The sequence below is a fragment of the Peromyscus eremicus genome, chromosome 3 (assembly GCF_949786415.1).
Source record: "Peromyscus eremicus chromosome 3, PerEre_H2_v1, whole genome shotgun sequence".
NCBI classification, from domain to species: Eukaryota; Metazoa; Chordata; class Mammalia; order Rodentia; family Cricetidae; genus Peromyscus; species Peromyscus eremicus.
Window position 1 is genome coordinate 53,176,510 of NC_081418.1, and position 22,160 is coordinate 53,198,669.

The 22,160-nt window shown below is 46.1% G+C and overlaps 1 protein-coding gene across 1 annotated transcript in view; it reads left to right on the forward strand.

Moving 5' to 3' along the window:
- Window positions 1-4,763: 4,763 nt before the first annotated feature.
- Window positions 4,764-22,160, forward strand: part of Clcn1 (chloride voltage-gated channel 1) — a 29,180-nt gene continuing 11,783 nt past the window's right edge. The window contains exons 1-12 of the mRNA XM_059256591.1: window positions 4,764-4,949; window positions 8,104-8,224; window positions 8,663-8,794; window positions 9,403-9,531; window positions 9,712-9,845; window positions 11,060-11,137; window positions 12,189-12,267; window positions 17,650-17,775; window positions 18,091-18,175; window positions 18,377-18,478; window positions 18,950-19,034; window positions 19,272-19,421. Of these exons, the coding sequence (XP_059112574.1) occupies window positions 4,764-4,949; window positions 8,104-8,224; window positions 8,663-8,794; window positions 9,403-9,531; window positions 9,712-9,845; window positions 11,060-11,137; window positions 12,189-12,267; window positions 17,650-17,775; window positions 18,091-18,175; window positions 18,377-18,478; window positions 18,950-19,034; window positions 19,272-19,421 (1,407 nt within the window). The remainder of the gene's footprint in view (window positions 4,950-8,103; window positions 8,225-8,662; window positions 8,795-9,402; window positions 9,532-9,711; window positions 9,846-11,059; window positions 11,138-12,188; window positions 12,268-17,649; window positions 17,776-18,090; window positions 18,176-18,376; window positions 18,479-18,949; window positions 19,035-19,271; window positions 19,422-22,160) is intronic.

Sequence of the window (22,160 nt, forward strand, 5' to 3'; positions counted from 1 at the left end):
TGAGTTGTGGCTAGGGAGGCTTGTGAGAAGCAGGACATTCTATTGGAGCATTGGAGAATAAAGAGCTGTGGAAAGCTGCTGAGGGATGACGGGTGTCTGTCAACCAGCTGAGTCAAAGCATGTCGCCAGCGGAGAGAGTGCAGGTGGGAGAATGGGGCAAAGGAGCATAGGATAGGGGCGACTGGCCAGAGTACCAGAACAAGAACAAGTAGCTCAGGTGAGGGAGGATACAAAATTCTAGAAGTTAAGTGGACATAAGTACCCATTTTCAAGATAGCAAAGACAGGAGGTGTGGTCTGTTGGAGAATTACAGAGCAGTGCCCGCCTGAGCTGGAGTCCATGTCCTTCCCACCCGCCCTTGAATAAGGGTGTCAGGTTGAATTTCACAGCTCTCCTCCCTTCCCCCACTTACCTCTGCCAGGGGATTCTCTTCTAAAATTATCCCCCTCCCTGAGGTGGGGGCCGCCCTCTGCTGCCCTTCCCCATCCTGTTTTCTCAAACAGGAAAGGAAAACAGGAAGAAATGAAACTGTTCACCAGAGCAAAGCTGTAAGAAGGGGAGGGGAGTGTCTAAAGAGGAAGACTTACAGGGCTAGAGCTGGTGGAGTGTTGCAGCCACCTACCTGGGAGCCTGCTTCCCTGGAGTCGCATAAGGGAGTCACTTCCCCTGTTTTTCCCCAGGAGAGACAAGGCTCAGAGACTTTGAGCTATCAAAAAAAGAAAGGTAGGTAGGTTTGAGGACATGTCCTCTAAAATCTGAAGGCAGTACTATCATAAAATCAGAGCTGATTTTATGATAGTACTACCTTTAATGATGCGGAGACACTGGTAGCTAACAGTCTCTGTTTGCCCTTACCTAAAAAGAAGGAAAAGGTTTATGTCTTAAATCACTGTAAGGGTTAAAAATGAGGATGCCAGGAAAATACTGTGTTCAACAAGACAGGAAGGAGCAGATGAAAAAGTGGATATACTACACCAGAAGGCCTAATCTGCAGAGCATGGGAAAAGATCAAGGATTCTTTTTTTTTTTATTCATTTTACATACCAACCACAGATCCCCCTCCCTTCCGTCCCCCCCCCCCAGCCTTGTTCCCCAACCCACCCCCCATTCCCTCCAACAAGGTAAGGCTTCCTTGTTGGGGAAGTCAACAAAGCCTGTTACACCAAGGATTTTTAAAAGGATAGAGAGTATTATAGAGTGAGGCCTGCTGCAAACCAAGTGCCTTGGAGAAGTGCTTGCTGAAATTACAGGAAGTAGGTGGATATGGATTCCATGCTGCCTGGATACACACAGGAAAAGAGATGGATAAAAACATCCTTAAAGAGTGATGCTTCAGGGTATGACCCCTTTGCATCACACCCTTCGTCAAACCCCTTGTCTAATCTGCCCTTGGGCATGCTTCACTTGGCTGTAATGAACTGCCTGTTTCACACATAGACACAGTGATGTTAGGGTGAGAGTACCGCTCAGTGATAGGATGCTTGACTAGCCTGGCCTCACTTTAGTCCCCAGTACTGCAAAGTTACAGTCATATTTATTGCCCTAGGCAGTGGGGAGGTCAAACTAGCAGATAACGAGCATAACTTGGGAAGAAAATCAATCAGTTCTTAAAATTTGGGGGTAGATATACTAAAAGACAAATCTCATACACAGCTACTTATATCCCCATCTTCTTGTATAATTTAAATCTTAGTATCATGGACCATAGGAGATGGTTTAAAACTTTAGGAGAGTATACATACATGCTTGCTTATGAATTTGTTTCCAAATTTAGGACCTTTGCAGGACTACCCACAGCCCATTGGGACCTTCTAAGTTAGAGCTTAAGCACCAAGCCCAATAAGAATTTGGAGTAGTGGGTGGGCATAGTTTACATTTAGTTCTCCTGTAAAATGTTAGCTCATGACATTTAAACTACTCTTAATTTTGAACACAAGCTATTTAACTCTTAAATCTTTGCAGTCCAACACTAGTAGCCTATATACGTTGATGCTCCTGCTTTGAGAGTCCGGGTCTTATAATTGCAGCTGGTACTTTTCCTGTGGACCGAATGCCTCCCCACTCAGGTTGGCAAGGTGTGGGCTCCTTGCAGTCCCTGCTCATCTCTGATTTCGGATCTCAGTCCATGACCACACAGCTCTGCTTTAGGGCACTAATGTGCTCAGGGATACTTTGGAAGTAGCGATCACATCTGACACTTTGTTTCTGAAAATTTCCTGCAGAAAGTGGTCACCTCCAGAGAGCCAGGCTCCACACGTGTAAAGACTGTCTGAAGGCCTCCAAGAATATACAGTCTCCATTCTTTATTAGGAATCCCTGTTGTCTTCATCTGACCTGTTACTCCCTCTCCCATCCCATGTTTGTAACTTGGTGGGTGGATTGTAAGTCTTGCAATCTCAGGACTGATTCTAGAAATGATGTTTTTATTATTTTCAGCTTGACTATAAGAAATGGTATTCATAGTGAAGGCACACAACGTGATAAACTAGCATATATGCATTGTGAAATGATCCCTAGGATCCAGGTTCTTAACCGTCACCCCACATTACCTATATGTATATGCATGCACCCTTAGCAGATTTCAGGTACACAGTACAGTATTGCTAACTGTAGCCACCATGTTTATTAGTTCTCAAAAACTCAGAGCTGAATAACTCAAGTGTGCCCATGACCGGCATCTTCCCAAGACTCCCAAAGCCCATTCCATCTCAGCCCATGGCCTTCAACTCTGTATGTGTTATGATTCTGCATATAAACGGCCAGCACAGTATTTGAATATGTCTGACATCTTAGCCTTGTCTAAAAGAAAGTGTCTTTTTTGCCACTGAGTCATGTGTGTCCATGTCCTTTATGCATTCACCTGTTGACAGACTTGGAGGTGGTTTTTGTATCTTGGCTGTTGTGAATATGCCACAGTGAACAAAAGAACAGATATCTGAGAGACGGTGGTTTGTTTTCCTCTATAAACATAAGTAGGGTCTGGGTCATACAGTAGCTGTTTCTAACTTACTGTTTACCGTAAGGACCATGACAGTTTCTCCCACTGTTCGTACCCAGTAGTTCCCTTTTCCCTGCATCCTCTCCAGTGCTGGCCACACTTGTCCTTGGTGTCAGCCACCCTAACAGGTGTGATGTGATGTCTCACTGGTTTTTATGTATACCTCTCTTTGATAAATGTTATTCAACATCTAGAAAAGGTATTGTTGAGCCAGCAAGACTACTCTTGTAAGGGCACTTGCAGCCTGATGACCTGAGTTCAAGCCCAGGAATCCACATGGAAGGAGAGTATCAATTCCCAAAAGTTGTCCTCTGACACACACACACACACTGATTTTTTTTTTAAGGCCAGAGAGATGGCTCAATGGTTAAATGACTTACTGTGTTTGTAGAGGATCCACCAGCACCGTGTTGGGCCCCTCACAGTTGCTATAACTCCAACTGCAGGGGGATCTGACACCTGGGCTCACGGGCACCTGTATTTATGTGTACATTCACACAGACACGTAATAAAAATAATGACAGTAAAAATGAATTTTTTTAATTGCAAAAGAAACAGTACTTTTAACGGTGTCTAGCTTCCCACTTTGAGCAATTCCATTTGGCTTAGGTCAGAATCACTGCAGACCAGAGATTCGGTGTCCATACCCTTTAGTCCCTGACCACTCTTGATGGTGGTCTTAGTTTCTTCTATAATGAGTTCATCGGGAAAGAATGGCTTAGAAAAATTGATGGGAAAAACGCAATGCCTTGTCGAGTACTTTGTCCTTCGTCAAATTTAATTTATTGACTAGGAAAGAGCAGGTTACCACTCCATCTTCTTTGGTTTGCTGGGTTCCCACTCCCACCTTCGCTATGACTCTAGCCTACTTCCTCTTCTTACCTGTTATCTTACCTACTGCGTAGATCTGTCATGGGCATCACATTGCAGATGGAAGCTCAGTCCCTCCCTCTTGATCTGAGCTGCTGATGGGGCTAGCACATATGTCTGGGAACTGAGAGACACTGCAGAACCCAAGGCTATTACCCCTGCTTCCCACAACATTCCACACCCAGTGGGTGATAAGGGTGGGATCAAGGGGGAGGCACTCAAGTGTTTTTAGCCGCCTCTGGCAGACTCAAGGGCAGAAAGCTGGGAATGGGATATATGTGGAGAGCTGGCCACAGAAAAATTCAGGGTCCAGATGAGGACTGAACCCTTAAGAGATACCGAGCTGAAGACAGCCCTACAGGGAGAGATGGCAGAGAGGCGTCAGCTACTCTTCCAGGTGAGTTGCCTGTCTCATGTTACCAGAATTCTGAGTGGCTTCATTCGACTCTTTCTCTCTCTCCCCTCACCTCCCATGAAGTATTCAAGGAAGTTCTACACTCAGTTCTACACACAGCCTAGAAATTGCACTAGGAAATTTTTCATCGCAGTCCTAATGATATTTATAGAGGGACTAGTGACCTGGAGCTGTGAGCCTCCTAGGGAAGGGACAATACTGCTGGCTCTCGGAGGGAATTCCCTGTTGGACAGTCCCATAGGTTTTCATCCGAACCCCACCCCCCACACTGAACTCACACCTGCTTCGACCCCAGGAGGATCAGATGTGGCCGTGTGAGGGGGGGCGTGTCATGTGATGGAGTGATAGCTATAAATAGCTGGAGGTGGGCATGGTGCCCCAGACGCCTTGGGGACAGGCAAAAGCAGAGGCTTAAGGAGCTACTGGGGGGAGAGTGGGAGCAAGCAGGCCAAGGCCTGGCTGGGGGTTGGGGGAGGACACATGGAGCGGTCCCAGTCCCACTCCCAGCAGCATGGGGGTGAGCAAAGCTGGTGGGGCAGTGCCCCCCAGTACCAGTACATGCCCTTTGAACATTGTACCAGCTATGGACTGCCCTCAGAGAATGGGGGCCTTCAGCACCGGCCCCGAAAGGACGTGGGTCCCAGGCACAATGCCCACCCAACACAGGTAAAGTCTGGCTGGGAGGGAAACAGCAGGCAGGTGTCAGCAGGGCCGAGGATTGGTGGGACCTGGGAGTTAGGTGAGAAGGAGGAACGGTGTTTATTTTGAAAATTAAATGGTAAATACGTTCAAAATATGAAAGCCTTTTAAAGAGCTGAGCTTAGTGTATTTACTTAAGAATTGCGTGCACTTTCAAATAGCCTTTACTAGCAGACTATTCGAACCGTGTGGGAACCCAGCAGAGCCACGCTAACATGAAGAATGCATGCTTACATGCTTACGTAACCAGAGTGTAAGTTCTTGTAGGAACTGTAAATGCTATGAGGATCTCCTCTACCCTCACCTACATGCAGACAGACTGGGGTTTCTTCACTCATTGAATGCCCTGTAGAATGCACACACACACACACACACACACACACACACACACACACACACACACACACTTCCACAAAAGCCAGAAGAAAGGCGTTGGGACAAGCAAGGGAAACAAATGATTTATCAATGATCAATGACCAGTATTAAAATGGGCACAGAAATGGTGTCCAATTTTTAAGGGCTTAGAGATAGAATTCTGGTGGAACATTTACCTAGCTTGTGTGAGTTTCTGGGGTCTTGTTTTTTGGAGTATTGTTATAATTGTGAAAAGGCCAGCAAAATGATTCAGTAAGTAAAAGGTGCTTGCCTCCGAGCCTGACAAACTGAGTTCAATTCCTGGGACCTACATAGTGGAAAGAACCCACTGCTACAGGTTGTGTTCTCTCTCTCTCTCTCTCTCTCTCTCTCTCTCTCTCTCTCTCTCTCTCTCTTTCTCTCTCTCTCTCTCTCTCTCTCGTGCGGGTGTGGGCAAACACACACACACACATTAATTATAAAACAATTTAAGATTCCTATGAAATGTAAGATACTTAGGAAAGTGCAGAGCTGTGTCCAGAGGCAATTTCCATCCAGGACTTGGGGATCAGTGGTATATGGACAACTAAGAGAAGAGAAATGGGGATGGGCACAAGACAGGAAAGGTGAAATTGCTTTGGGAGATTTACAAGTCACTATTAATGTAAATAAGTGCGCCTCTTAACTACAAGCATGCAGAATGGGACAGAATGGAAAGAGTCTTGAGGGAAAGAGATCAGACTTCAGAAGGGTGTTGCTGACAGAGTCAGGCTGGGAACCTGGAGGTGGGCTGTGTGGATGGTGTCAGCACAGGGTCGTGAGGATCCATTCTCTGAGCAGTTGCTAAGGGCAGGTCCCAGTGCAGAGGGAGGTGTGTTGAAGATCAGGATATAAATGTCAAAGCCAGCTCATTCTCACCCTAGTGCCACATTTCTGGAAAAGGCAGGCTGACCACTTGAGCAAAGGTGCAGTTAGGGCATTTGGGGGGGGGGTAAGATTGGGGTTTCTCTGTGTAGCCCTGGCTGTCCTGGAACTCACTCTGTAGACCAGGCTGGCCTTGAACTCACAGAGATCCGCCTGCCTCTGCCAACCAAGTGCTGGGATTAAAGGTGTGCACCACCACCATCTGGCTAGTTAGAGCCCTTTCTGATGACAAGACACTTGGTTAAAAGAATTGATGCTTCGTGTAGAAAAAAAAGGCAAGTTAGTTTGGGAGCAGGGTTTATCCAGATTCCAACCTACTTTGAAAGCAAGCAGGAATGTAATGTTTTCTTTGTCTAATGCTTGTGAGGGAAAAATACAGACTTATACAAAGACTAGGATGCCGTAATGAGCTCCCAGGATTCAACAGTCATCAGCATTTTGTCAAGATGGTTCTGTCCCCCATTGCCACCCTCAGCCCTGCACACACTAGAGGACTCTCTACACTTTGCAGACATTCCATCACTTGTACATTTGGGTTTTGATTTCTCGCTCCTCTCTAAACCTGCCATAGTGTGGTGGTTACTGCTGGACCAGCAGAATACATCTGGCTCTTACAGTGTTTCCCCAGCCTGAGTGTTGGAAGAGAGCACGCTGTTTCCTCATTTCTCCCAGCCCACAATTCAGAGTGCTTAGGCAGCCCCAATAGTTGATCTTCAATGGAAATATTTTCTGGTTTGTTGTGTTTGTTTGTTTTTGAGATGAGATCATACTATGTATCCCTGATTGGCCTGGAACTTTCTATGTAGATCAGGCTGGCTTCAAAGTCTCTGCCTCCTGAGTGTTGGGACTGAAAGTGTGCACCACCATGCCCAGCTGGAAGTACTTTTTATCTCTGGGTCATGGTCAGAGTTTGAAGAGAAATGCTGCTTTCCTTGGTCACTAGACTCATGAGCAGGATAATTAGTATGTGCCTGCTCAGGACCAAAACATCAAACTGCTGCTCATATTGTGAAATAAGATCTCTTCTACCCAGGCTCTCCCAGAATGAGCCACATGGCCTGGCCTGACCCTGGCCCCAGAGGATGTAGGGTGTGTGGGGCCAGCATGAAATGATTAGCACTCTTACATCCTTCACAGCACAAATGCTAACAGTGGGGCGGGTCTGCTCCCCTTCACTTGTTGGTAGAACCCAGTTAGGGTACTTTGGGAAGTAGATTAAGTTGCCTCTCTGAGCCCAGTTCCTGTTTGTGCCTACAAGCTTTGGAATGTGAGCAGGATGGACTTTGTACAACTTCAGTAAGGAAGCTGAGTGTCTCCAGGCAGACAAGCATACCAAGGCAAAATGCAAGCAGCCACCATCTGGCCCTGTAAAAACATAGAGTCCATTGCTAGCTAGGTTAGTACAGCCTCTCTGTGTCTAATTTGGGATCCTGAGGTGGGAAGTCAAATGCAGAGGTACCAGGAAAATATAGAGACATGAGGAACACAGGGCGACACATGAAATGCCTGCGTGATATGGATGTATGATTTCTGCACAGTACTTAGTACCTTCACTTCCAAGAATAAGTTAACTTCCTTGATAAAGCTACTATGGATCAAGATGTGCCTGGTTTGGGGGAAAATGGTGGAACAGAAGCAGGGTTGGATAAAAAATGGAAAACACATGTGTGAACAGACAGTAAAAATGTGAGATGGGATGACCTTAAAGTACCCTACAGCAGCCTTCAATGTCCAGATTCAAAACCTGTTCCCTCTTCTCTGCAAATCTAAGTCTACGTGATGTCTTCTGTATTCTTTCTGACTCTTCAACGAGATAGACACTGACCATTCTTCACCCATACAGATATATGGCCATCACAAAGAGAAATATTCATGTAAGGAACAAGACAGGGGGATGCCCAAGAAGACGGGCTCCAGTTCTACCGTGGACACCTTGGATGAGGACCACTATTCTAAATGTCAAGGTGATGGGGACTGAGAATTAAAGGAATCTGGAATAGGAGGTACAGGGTTGAGAGAGTACCTTGGATGTCACATCACACATCTCCCAACACACACACACACACACACACACACACACACACACACACACACACACACAAACCTGTCACACACCAAAGCCCTCTTTTGAGTAAGCAAAAGACATCTCCCCTCCACCTCCTTAGTACTTTGCTTTGTTTCTTCTTTCTCAATGGAAAGAAGTGAGTTTTGCATAGAAATTCATGTATTCGCAGAGAGTATGGTTGTAGTACTTCCCAGCAGGATGGGCACACCAACTGGCAGAGGTGTGGAGAGATGCCCAGTGACTAATATACAGACGCTCCCATCTCCACTCCTCAGCCTGCTCCCCAAGAATGACTAGAGAGCTGTTTTCCCCCTTGTTGACCCTTCCCTCTTCCTAGATTGTGTCCACCGCCTGGGACGCGTGGTCAGAAGGAAGCTGGGGGAAGACTGGATCTTTCTTGTGCTCCTGGGCCTACTGATGGCTCTAGTCAGCTGGTGCATGGACTATGTTAGTGCCAAGAGCCTTCAGGGTAGGTTCTCCCTGGACTGTTGCCCTCTACCTTCTCCATATTGAAACTGTTTCTGAGTTCTTGTCTCGGGTAGCCCAGGTGTGATTGGGCTGAGCATGTTGCATGGGTGGTCAGGTATGACTTTGACTCCAGATAAAACTAAACTAATTGAACACTGGATCACCACCTAGGCCTTTCCTGCCAGCTGCCACCCAAACTATAAGTGCCCCTTAGACAGGCTGACTGACTTGGGCAGCTTTCCCAGGGTTCCTCCTAGTTTCATCACTGAAATTTCCAAGTCTCAGGAGTCCCTTTCAGTTGTCAGTGGTCACCCTCTGGCCTATAGCCAGGTGCTACAGTCTCTTACTCAACAGTGACATGCACCACAGCCACCACATAGATACCTCTGCCAGAGGGAACTTTGGACAGATAGCCACCTCCCTCAACTCAGAGTTCCTACTGTACAGTGAAAGGAATGCCCTGGGGCCAGGCATATAAGATGCCCAGGGCATGAGAGCAAGCTGGCATGCTATCTGGTGGTGTGAATGTGAGGGTGGTGGCGAGATGGTCTCACTGTCAACCTTTCCTAGACCCTGACTGTCCCAGGCTTTGTGCTCATGTCCCTGCAGCCTACAAGTGGACCTATGCCCAGATGCAGCCCAGCCTTCCTCTGCAGTACCTGGCCTGGGTCACCTTCCCACTTATCCTCATCCTCTTCAGTGCCCTCTTTTGCCAACTCATCTCTCCCCAGGCTGTGGGTGAGTGCTTTCTATAAGATGATGCAGTCTGGTTCCTTACGGACCTCCCACTCTGAACTCCCTCCACCCTCCAGACTCCTTTGAGGCCTCACCACAGTTATCTCCTTCTCCAGTTCTGCTTTCCTGTCCCATTTAAACTCTAGCTCGAACCTGTACATTTTCCTTTTTTAACGCTTTTAGGCTCTGGAATCCCTGAGATGAAGACAATTCTTCGTGGTGTTGTCTTGAAGGAGTACCTCACACTCAAGGCCTTTGTAGCCAAGGTGGTGGCCTTGACAGCTGGGCTGGGCAGTGGCATCCCTGTGGGGAAGGAGGTAGGTCTGCATAGCTGAGCGAAGAGCTGACAGAGCTGATTGGACTCAGCCAGGGCCAAAGGGTAGTAACAGGGGGAAGCCTTGGACGTTCCTCACCCTCATTCCTTACCCTGTCATTGGTGACAGACTGTTAAAGTTGGGGAGACCTTACAGCAGCCCCTCAATCTGGACATAAGTATGGGTTGGGACTGGAAAACTCTGCTGGGAAAAGGGATGTTGCTCTGTGCCCTGTGGGATGCTAGCATTATCCCTGACTTCTAACTATAGATGCCAGTAGCAGGTCCCAATTATGACAACCAGAACGTCTCTACAAAATGTCTGTCCTCTACATAATCTGAACCAATCTCCTTGTCCAATTTATTTTTCATTTATTTATTGCCTATTTTTGTTTGGTGTTTAGTTGTTTGCTTGTTTGAGCTCATCCTGTAGCTCAGGCTCGCCGGAAACTTAAATGTATCCCAGGCTAGCCTCATCAGCACAGTCCTTGGGTTTCCCCTTATTTTGACATGAGAAAACTGAGACCTAGAATGAGACTTCTTTCTTCAAGGTGACAGCTAGGCTTCTTAAACTCCAGCCTTGTGTGCACACTTGCCCTCTAGCATCAAAATTCCGCACAGCAGCTAAAGCATCTTTCAAAACAGAAAGGAACTGGACACCCCTGCCCTCTACTCAATATTGTCTCATGAGCCTTCCATATCACTTAACATAAGATCTGCACTCCTCCCAACAGCTGACCAGCCCCAGGCTGATCCACCTCTTCCTGTCTGTCTGGGTCTTCAGCCTCACCACCTGCCTGCTTTCCTGTGCTTGAATGACAAGGCTTTTTTTTTCCATATGTCCACCATGTCATGCTTGTCCCAGTCAGGACCCCTGCGTTTGCTGTTCCCTCTGCCGAGAACACTCGTCCTCTGACACCCATGAGACTCCCTCATGTAATTATCACTCAAGGCACTAACCCGGGTGGTGACTGGCCAGGGGAGGACATCTTCTTCTCCCCACCCTACCTCTTTTGCCTTACTCCTCTTGGTTGGTTTCCTAGCCCTAGCATTATCTGAAAAACACACTGATTCATCATCTCTTCCTCCCTGGGATGAAGCTCTTGTCTGGCTTCTCTCTATCACCTAGCCCAGGGCCTGGAGCAGGAAATTCTGGTTCAACGGAGTCTCCGTGCTTCTCCTCCATCCCTGATCCCTGGCTCCCCCATTCTCTTCCAGGGTCCCTTTGTTCACATTGCCAGCATCTGTGCTGCTGTCCTGAGCAAGTTTATGTCCGTGTTCTGTGGTGTCTACGAGGTGAGGGTGAGGCAGTACCGCACAGCAGGGCCTGGTTGGTAGAAGGAAGCCCTCAGTGTGTGCGGAGAGCAGGGGAGGGTTGCCTGCTCTGGGCTGGCCTTGGTGCTGAAGGCGGCATCTCACTAACCCACGCTCCAGTTCCCCATGTCCGTGCCTGCTGATCCTAGCCATAGCATCCCCTCTGTCCAGCTTCTGTCTGTCTTCCTAGTGTCTAGCCCTTCCTGACCTGTGCCCCCTATGGCGACCTGAGCCAGGCCCGCCCCGTGTCACCCTCGTCCCGACACGGACTGGGTCAGTCCCTCTCCACGTTCCCTCCTGTGCCGCCCCGCCCGTCTGTAGTTCCTGACACCCACCCACGCTGGTTTACATACTGCCCGTCTGTCCCACCTGCCTTGCCCGTCGTGCTTCTCTGTTGCAGACCGTGCCTGGGCAGCTTGATCTCCTGGTGCCAGCCAGTGCAGTGGGCGTGGGATGCTGCTTTGCAGCCCCTGTTGGAGGCAAGTTTCACTTCCTCCCTACCTGGGTTGCCTGAGCCAGACTCGGAGGGGCGGGTGGGTGTCGGCTGTAGCTTTTGGGGAGAGGGGCCAGTGAAGGGACTGATGGGTGGGCATCCAGGGAGTGACTGGATCGTTGCCTGTGGTCTCCAGGGACCCATGCCTTTCTGCTACAGAGCCGAGTGTTCTTTTGACACCGCTGCTCTCTCGTGCAGGCGTTTCTACTACTTTTCTATTGGAGTGAAGTCCTTGCCTGCCTCTTGCTGCTTATCCTCGGCCCTTCTTTGTTTGGCCATTATCTGTTCATTTGCCTGCCTGATGTCTATTTACTTAACATTTTCCTTAGTTTGTTTTCAGTTGTTGGCCTTGAGTGTAGGAGGTCACTTCGTGGTTGCCAAACTCATTGAGTTTCTCCTGGCCTGGGAACCACAGGGATGATGGGACCATGTTCATGCCTGTGATGTAGGTCTCTCATTCTTCTTTGTTTCCCATCTCTCTGCCCTGCCCTTCCCCCTCCTACCTGTCTGTCTGTCTGTCTGTCTGTCTCTCCCTAGTAGCAGCCATACTATTACACTGACATCCTGACAGTAGGCTGTGCCGTGGGGGTCGGCTGCTGTTTTGGAACACCACTTGGAGGCAAGTCTGTCCCATCCCCAGTGCATGGGCCCGTTTGCCTTGTCTTGCTCAACAGCTAGTTCTCGTCAGCTTCACCAAGAGCTTGGACTGTTTCCACTATAACAAGAACAGCTACTCTTAGGAAGTATATGCCTTGAGCCTTGTTCTAACCATTTTACATGGATTCCCACCTAACGCTGTGAGTGCGGGTTGATAGAACTGCATTATAGAAAGACCAGTGACTGGAGGAGACATGTTGGTAGCACCTACAGAGCCAGAGATTAGACCCCCAGCAGCTCCCCTGGCCTCACTTACACTAAAGCCTTTTTGTTTTGCCAGTACCTTCGCCTGACACATACTGTTCTGTAGCAGGAGATTTTCTGTACTTCCTTCTCCGGGGGAAAACTTACCTCTTGTTGTGTTTTATTAACGACACTAGGGTTTTGGTAGACTGTGATAGATTAATGGTGAACTTTAGAATGGGAAGTACTTACGGGAGCTTTAAAGAAAGTTGTTTCTTGATATGCCAGCAATTTACAAGTGGGTGTAGCTCTTTCTATCCATTTAAGGAGAATAGTGATGTTATCATGGGTTTTGTGTGTGTGTGTGTGTGTGTGTGTGTGTGTGTGTAAGTTAATTCTTTATCCTGCCACATGGCTCAATTTTATTATTATTAAGACATTTTCTATTCATTTTACATACCAATCACAGATCCTCCTCTCCTCGCTCCTCCCACCCCCAGTCTTTTCCTCCCCTTCCCCCCCTGCAACCTACCCTGCATTCCCACTTCCTTTTATCATGGGTTATTAATGACAGGACATAGTCACAAAAGGAAGACCTGTTATTTCCTTGTCAGAAATAGCTGTGGCTATGTTAACAGGGCAGGGCTTATATGGCTCTTTCATTGAAATCACTGATGATGAAATTCCATGTTGATAACTGAAGAAATACAGTTACAGGAAGGGTGTATGCTTTTTAAACAATCAGATGCTAGAAGGCTCTTTTCAATGATGAAATGGCAATTAGTCTTTTTTTCATAGATGAGTTTTCCAGGTATCTGAAATGGCTTGCCTCAGAAATGGTGTATGGGTGAGAGTTCAGAAATGGTGCTTTACAGAAAGCACATCTCATGTCCCTGTTCTCACACGGTGGAAGCATGCAGCATAAGGAGATCCAGGACGCGTGTGCATCCCTGGCATCCCATTTGCACTTCCGTTGTCAGCTCTAGTCATTAAAGTCATTAGCCTCTGCCAGTGAATGGTAGTGTGTTTGCGTTTCTACACGTCAGACGTTCGCACCTGGGTTTACACACACACTGCCTTTATTTACCCCCTAGCCTTCCAGATCAAAGAAGAATTTGTGGTTGTTTTGGTTTTGTTAGAAACATTTTAAAGTGAAGAGAACCTGCCTTCTCTTCCCGAGACTACAGCTTATATGAGGAGTCAAAAGGTTCTTTCTGGCCTTGTGACGAAGGATGGGAATCTCACCGTAGGAAAGTTACCGTAAAGCATTGTTCTTGACGCAAGAAATTGTTAAGCACTTGTAAGTGAAGGGGCTATCCTTGGGCTGTTTGCATTATGCTGCAAATGACAAACCTGTCTGCAGGTGGCAGTGCTTGATTCTTTTTTATGAATATAGAATAACTGAAAGAAAAAAAATGTAGTTTTGAGATCTTTTACTCACAACACAGGCAACTCCTAATTCCTTATACTGATAGAAGGAATATAATTTGGCATCCTGTCGAAACAACCAAAGCCCTTTTGCTTCCATTGTGTGCCAGGTAGTGGGATTAGTGCTGCACTCTCAAGGGGCTCAGGGAGGCAGACCCTGAGATCATCACAGGCAGTTAATGACCCTGTGGCATTCCTAGGCAAAGTGCAATGAACCGTCAAGGCAGCCTGGGGGAGCCTGTGAAGCTTTATGAAAGAGACAGTGTTTGTCATGGGCGTAATTAGTAAGTAGGAGCCTGCAAGGAGGAAAGGAAATTCCAAACAGAATGGACAGGATCCAAAGTCAATATCTGCCCTTACAGTAATGAGTAGTACTAGGGAGAATGGGAAAGTATAATAGGAAGTGACTCCGAACAGATAAGTGGGGCTGAATCATGAAGGTCTGCAGAAGTCATGCAGAATAATACAGGTTTTATCCTCTAGGGTAGTATTTGCCCAAATATGTTTTACAGAGCACAGTTCTTCTTGGTGAAAACCCATTGTAAGTTCCAATGGTTAGAAAATGTATGATTAAAGGGGAATAAATAAGTAGTTAAAAACTATTGAACTGGAAAGGTTATGAGAACATCTGAGATGTTGGGATGCATTGTGAACACCCAGGGTAGCTGCAAACAGCCCTTCCCACCAAGCCCCCTTCGCAGAGACCATGTCATAGGACTTGTGTCATCTCATGGGACTGACTTTGTGTGGTATTGTCGTGGGTGAAGTGAAACCATGGAAGGATTTAAAACAAGGAAGTGACATGGTTAGCTCGGCCTGCCCATCCAATCCCCTTGGCACATGTGTGCAGGATAGAATTGGTTGTGGATTAACAGGATTGATCTAAGATTAACAAGAAGACTATTGTCATCGTCCTGATGCTGGATGATGACAGACAGAACTGGGCAGCAAAGGAGGTAGAGGAGGGGCCGAGAAACTCAAGTGATATCAAGTCAAATTGATGCTGCCTGGTGGCTTATTTTATGTGAAGATAGGAGACAGAGTTCGGTGCCAACACCCGTGCTCACAACACTGGAAATGCAGTAGATAGTGGCATTGTGACTATGGAAGAGGGCACAGGAAGCAAGCTCTGTCTGGAGGGGAGTGAACCAATTTTACTTAGAGGATATTGAGTTTAAAGTTCCTATGGCATGGCCAAATAGTATAAAGCAGGCAGCTAGGTCGATGAGTCTACAATCCAGGAACTGAGCTGAATCTAATCAGTAGCCTGTGTCCATGGTTAATGCCACAGGCATAAGTGAAATTGAGAAAGAAATTATGTCTGCAAGTAGCAGGAGAGGGAGACCAAGAGCAATGCCTTCACTGGACAGAGGCATGGGAACCACAGGAGAAATTAGAGAAGGAACGCAGAGTGGAAGAAGAGAACAGCATGCCAGACCTAAGACTCCAGAGTTTCCAGCAGCTGTTCATGTTTTTTAAAGCTCTCTTTTCTTTTAGCAGCACATCTTATGCTTGTCTCAGGTAATATGAAAGTTGGTTCTCACTCCTGATCACATTGTGACAAACTGCTAGAAAAAAGCCTCCCAGGTCTGTATCATGGGAAGGAAATGCTTGTAACATATAAGTTGGATAATTGCACCCAGGCAAAGTAAAGCTGGCTTTACTTTTATTATGGCAAGGCAAAGAAGAGAGACCCACCTGATTCCCACTGTGGACTTCTCCTCCTTAGAATTTGAAGAGCAGGGCAGAAAGAGTGGCTGGCATAGCTCTGCATCACTTGGCTCCATTCTTTCTGTTTGTTTGTTTGATTATTTAGGTTTTTCGAGACAGGGTTTCTCTGTGTGACGCTGGTTGTGCTAGAACCTGCTTTATAGACCAAACTGGCCTTGAACTCACAAAGATCCTCCTGCTTCTGCCTCCCGAGTGCTGGAATTAAAGGTGTGTGCCACCACTGTCTGGCATGATTTACTCATTTTTATTTTATGTGACTTGGTGCTTTTCCTGCATGTATGTCTGTGTGAGGGTGTCAGATCCCCTGGAACTGGAGTTATAGACAGTTGTGAGCTGCCATGGGTCCTGGGAATTGAACCTGGGTCCTCTGAAAGAACAGCCAGTGCTCTTAACTGCTGAGCAATCTCTCCAACACCCTTGCTTCCATTCTTGGAAATTCTCTTGCTGTGTTCTTTCCTTCTCCATATCTTCTCCTCTCCTGCCCATCCCAGTATAGGCACTGAGCCCCAAGTGGGTGCTCACCACTGTGCCAGGGCTTAGTTTCCAAGGAACCTCCAATCCCAGGGAAACTCAGCAATGTGGACAAACAGCTAGATCTGAAAGTGGAAAATAGAATAACCCAAAATACCAAGATGAGACATACTAGGATGAGAAATGGATGGTTTCTACTTGACAAGGAAGTTTCGGGATGGCTTTTCAAGGAGACATTGGGAAAATCTTCTGCCAAAACACAGCTTTGGCTCCAGGAGACAGTAGCACCCAGCAACCATCTCCTTGGTACATAGACTCAATTTGACTTAATCATGTTCCCCTGCAAAAAGGATAGTGGAGGTCATGAGGGATTTGAGTACAGGATGGGAAGAAGAGAATTCCTATTATGTGAGCTGCTGTCTGAAGAGGGAGGGAATGGCCAGTCTTGAACAGACCAACAATTTACACCGTAGAAAAAAGAAAAAGACAAAGTTTGCCTCGTTCATTTTTTTTTTTTTTTTTTTTTTTTTTTTTTTTTTTTTTTTTTTTTTTTTTTTTTTTTTTTTTTTTTAACCTCTTAGGCTGGTCCTCATCCCCCTCTATCTCAGTTCTCTGTCCTCCTGTTTGCTATGGATGAGGCTTAGCCAAGCTTTAGTCGTGTTATTGATGACCTAATCAAAGATCAACTCCCTTGCCCTAAAGCTTACAGATTCTCTTCTTTGTTGTTTCCAATGGTGCGTTCTTGGCTTCATAGGCATTGCTTCCTTTGGCTCAGTACTCCTCATGTGTATGCTCCATTCCCTCCTCCTCCCTCTCCTCTGAGCATCTCCTCTCAGAACAAGAACTAGTGACCGATAGCCAGCTCTCCTTTTATCTCCCTCACCTTTCTAAGCATTGTAGTTTACCTTCTTCTCACCTTGGCTGTCCTCCTGGCTTAGATCCTTGGGGGTCACATTTCGTAAGTATCATCATCATTATCAGGGTGGCTCTGCTTTCTCGTCCTGGAGTATTGAATCCTGTAGGCTTTCATAAGGCCCTATCCTATTTTTCTTATTTCTCATAAACTTGCCCTAAAATATAGGAAGCAGTAGGGAGATAAGGGGGTGTTGAGGAATATGCAAATCCTGAGCTCCCTTTGGCAATGGCACTGACCACCGCCTGCTCTGGAACCTTCTTCCGTTTTTAATATTTCTACAGAACTGTCCATAAATCTCCATGGATATTTGATAGTTGTGAAGCCCATTTAGTCCTTTACTTTAAGTGCACAGATACTTGAGCCTGAAGTTCAGGGAGTTAAGAGCCTATCCGTTTCCTATAGGCTCTGTATCTCATTGGTCCACATTCCTGGTCTGGGCTGCGGGTGGGCATGGGGGGCTTCCATAGGTATGTATGTGGTTTATTACAAAGAACAAGAAGAAAGCATCACTTCCCACCGGCCCTTCCCAGACTCGCAGTTAAGGTGACGCTCCTGGGATCCCAGCAGTGGGAGGTGTGGGAGTGTCTGCACCTGACCTGCTTCCCTGCTCCACAGGAGTGCTGTTCAGCATCGAGGTCACCTCCACCTACTTTGCTGTTCGGAATTACTGGCGAGGATTCTTTGCAGCCACATTCAGTGCCTTTGTGTTCCGTGTCTTGGCGGTGTGGAACAAGGATGCTGGTAACCGGAGGTCCCGGGGGAGGTGGTGTGGAATAGGGATGGTGGTGAAGTGGCAGGAGGTATGACTGGAGCGCATCAGAAAAGGAATGGGTTGGTGTCCTTTGGGAAGCCAGACCAAGGCTCGGGGTATAGGGGAGGATTAGATCATGGTGTAGAGAGTATAACCACGGAGAGATGCTAGTAGGGAAAAGGAAATTAAATGAAAGAGAAGAGGCTGGGATTGAAGGAAGGGAAGACACTTTAACATGACTTCTCTCGCCCTACCTGTGGCTTTCTGTGAGTTCCCACCCTAACGCTTGCCTTTTCATCCTCCAGTCACCATTACCGCTCTGTTCAGAACTAATTTCCGAATGGATTTCCCTTTTGACCTGAAGGAACTTCCAGCATTTGCTGTCATTGGGTCAGTGGGACCACTCTTTCTGGGTGTGGGGAGCAGGGACTGGGGTGCGGTTGTGGACTGGAAGGACCGGAGCCGGGATAAGCTGTGGAGGGCATGAGTAAAGGCAGGAACTGCGAGGCCGCTGGTAGAAAGGGGAGGGGCTTGTCTGCCCCCCTGCAGTGTCTGGGTCAGAGCGTCAAGCCCTGTGTCTTGCACCCGCAGGATCTGCTGCGGGTTCTTGGGAGCTGTTTTCGTTTATCTGCATCGCCAAGTCATGCTCGGTGTCCGAAAGCACAAGGCTCTCAGCCAGTTTCTTGCCAAGCAGTGAGTCACTGTCCTTCCCCTTGTCCTGCCCACTTACCTCTGATTTCCCCCAGCAGTCCCTTCTTTAGATGGAACTTTAGGTCCTGTCGGTCAACGGTTCTCAACCTCTGGGTCAAGTCCTGCCTATCAGATATTTGCATTACAATTCATAACTATAGCAAAATTACAGTTATGAAGTAGCAACTAAATGATTTTATGGTTGGGAGGGTCACCACAACATGAGAAACTGTATTAAAGGGTTGATAACCATTGCTTTCAGTGGAGCTGCTGTGCACAGCTATGGGGAAGCTCTGATACTGTCGGTAGGGGCTAGCCACGCTGGCTCTTCCCAAGAGATCGCTTTCCTGGCAAAGAGAATACGTTCGCTTTACTGAAAGAATAGACTATGGGAAACAACAGCTTGGAAGCTGAGTATGAATGCATTGTGGGCTGGCTGAGTCGGGGGTAGGGTTAACTCCCTTTCTTTTTCAGCCGCCTGCTGTATCCTGGAATTGTTACCCTTGTCATCGCCTCACTCACCTTTCCACCAGGAATGGGTCAATTCATGGCTGGAGAGGTCAGCTCCAGGGGTGTCTGAGAGCAGGGGGTTAGGTCGCATCTGTGACTGGGTCTCTAAGCCAAGGGTGGGGCTGCCGCTCAGACTTGGAGCTTATGGAGTTTTGCCCAAGGGTAGACTTTCTCCAGGAGAAAAGAACAAAAAGTCCTGGACTAGTGAGGCTGGGGGTGAGTTCTGTAACACAGGAGGTACAGTACATTGCTGGAAAACCTGGCTCCTCTGCTTCTTCCTTCACAGCTGATGCCCCGTGAAGCCATCAGTACCTTGTTTGACAATAATACCTGGGTAAAGCACATAGGTGACCCCCAAAGCCTGGGCCAGTCAGCTGTGTGGATTCACCCCCAGGTCAACGTGGTCATCATCATCCTTCTCTTCTTCATCATGAAGGTACTCTGCCCCATGAGAGCCCCTCCATGTTTCTGTTTTCAGTAGAGGAACCCAGGCCTTGCACAGGAAGGGTAGAACTTCATCTGGTCTGTGTCCGACCTAGACAGAAACTGGGAGGAAACCGCAGCATAAACGGCCTGTCTATCAAAATGAACCAGGATGTAGCTTAATTGCTCTGCTCATGTCAACTTCGCGATGTTTGCCGTAACTCTAATAACCCTAATAGTTCCACTTGTTATCTTTCTAAGGCATCAAAGCAGTCAAGTAAATTCGAGCAAGACAGAGGTTAGCAATAGAGATAACTGTGTAAAAACCCCAGACCAATTAACCAAATTCCTCCCACGTGTTAGATAATTAGATCCTTAATCTCCGTGGATCTCTTATTCACTTTTAGGTGATTTGCACTCAACTCTCTCATTTCTTTCTAGAAATTTGAAGGTAAAGGAATACCAAATCAACATTATTAATGACTATAAATAATTTTTACAAATGTAATTATTCTCCACTTAGGCGGTGAGAGTACAATGATTTTTCTAGACGAGAACAGTTTTTTCTAACATTTCCTAATTGGGAAATAAGTGTAAATTCCTTTTACTTCCTTTCTTTTTCAGATCTGCCCATCACAAATTATAAATGTAGAAGCTTCATATTACTACCTTGTATAAAGATTTTTTAAAAATTTCCGAACCTGATTGTGACACCTATTTTAGCTGAGAAGATTGTCTGTCTTTTCCTTTTTGATGATTTCTCATTTACTAACAGCATGCCTTATGTATAGGTATCTCTGTCCAGCCTAAACTCTCATGCTTTTCAATACCTTGCTCTTATTTATGATGCATTTGTGATTCTATATTGTACAAGAATATGCATCACTGTTCTATTGATATTGTTCTTATAATACAGTGAATTCATTTATCCAATGTTATGAAACAGCATGTGCCAAATACATAGCTCTTGGTCATTGGCCTTTGGCTAATTTTACATTTCCTTGTTTTCTGCTGCTGCTTGTTAATGTACTTTTCAATGATATTATTATAAAAATGCCAACTGCTTTACACACCAGGTCGCAGATCTCAGGCTTAGGCTCTCGAGTGTTGTTGTGGATTTCTACTTCCCTACATCACCAAAGGTGGACTAACTGAATCTATAGCATCCATATTTTGGACACTTTGTTTATTTTACCCTTTGTGTTTCTTCCTTTAATATACGTGATAATTTTTCATAAAGATATTCTAAGAATCTTGGTAGGGATTTGATGTCTAGATTTTTATTTATAAGTCTCATCTTCTCTAATTTATAAGTTCTGGCTTTCTATACTGTTTAAGCTTCAGGGAAATATGGAGAGTAAAGTAACCCAGGCTAGTCATGAACTTATCCTCTCCTGAAAGCTGAGATTTACAGCATGAGCCCAGCACATGGACCGCAACTTGCCTGTCAAGTCTCTAATCTCATCTGCAGTAACCCAGTCCATGTTTTGACGGTATTTCAGGATCTATGATCTAGTAATGATACAGCTTGGTCTAAGCTGTATGTTACCTTTGCGGTCTTGTAGACTGTTAAAATGTCAAGATTTTTTAAAGTTTTCTAAAAATAAAATAGATGTTTTTCAACACTTACTCTTTACCTTACCCACATCCCCAGATTTTCTGTTAAGTATCTTCACGAAGTCAAGCTTATTTTCAGAACCCCACTCGGATGATATAGAAGGACTCATCTGTATGTCACTATAATTAACTTCTCACTGAATTACAGCCTAGAGAACATTCATATTGTAAGTGTATAAGAAAAAGAAACACATTCTGGGCTATATTTCAAGCCCAACAGTTTACAGGAGGTCTCCAATATTCTTTAATATTTCTAATTACAAAAGTATTCCTTGCTGCAAATTCAGTTTTACCAGCCACTGCTTCCCAGCATTTTCTTTGCCTAATCATTGGACTCATAACAGTACTCTTATTTTTTAAAATGGGCAAATAGAACATGTAGCCAAATTAAAATATAAAAGTGCTTATATCCATCTATTTTTGTTGTAATTAAATATCTGAGACAGGCTCTACCTTATAAGGAAAAGGGTATTTTTGGCTCACAATTATGAAAATCCAAGATCACAGTGATGACATCACACCAGTGATGGCACTCTTGCTAGCAGAGTTCTAAGCTGTGCAGAACATCACACAGTAAGCAACAAGGAGCACCCATGTCTGTGTGCATCTCCTCTGTTCTTGTCCTCAGAAAGCTGCCAGGAAGCTAGCACTGATGTTTCACCCTAGTGACTTGCCTAATCCTATAGAATTTTGAAAGCTTCCACTTCACAGCACCACAGCTGGATTAGGTCCTCACCCTCTTGGTATCTCACAACAGAGATGACATTTCCAAATGGAATCCTGGGAGACATCCAAATTGTGTTCAGTCCAAAGCAGGGACTAGAACTACTTTTATGCAATTGGGTCTGAAATCTAGTCCATGTGGCCTTCCGACAGTGTCAGTGGGGTAGGTTCTAGGCTTGGTTCAGCTGTTTCTTAATATTGGGAAAGGAACATCCTATTTCCCCAGTTTTCCCAATTTCAGAGTGTACAGGATATCATCATGTTGTAAATCAAGAGATTTCCCATGAACATGAATATAATCCCAACATCTTGCTCCCTTTTAATAAGGCTAGCAGCATTGCCTAGTATTGTTGAGTTTCAGCATAGCCTGAAGCTCTGTGGAAGCCTTTTTGCCTGCTTTTCATATTATTTC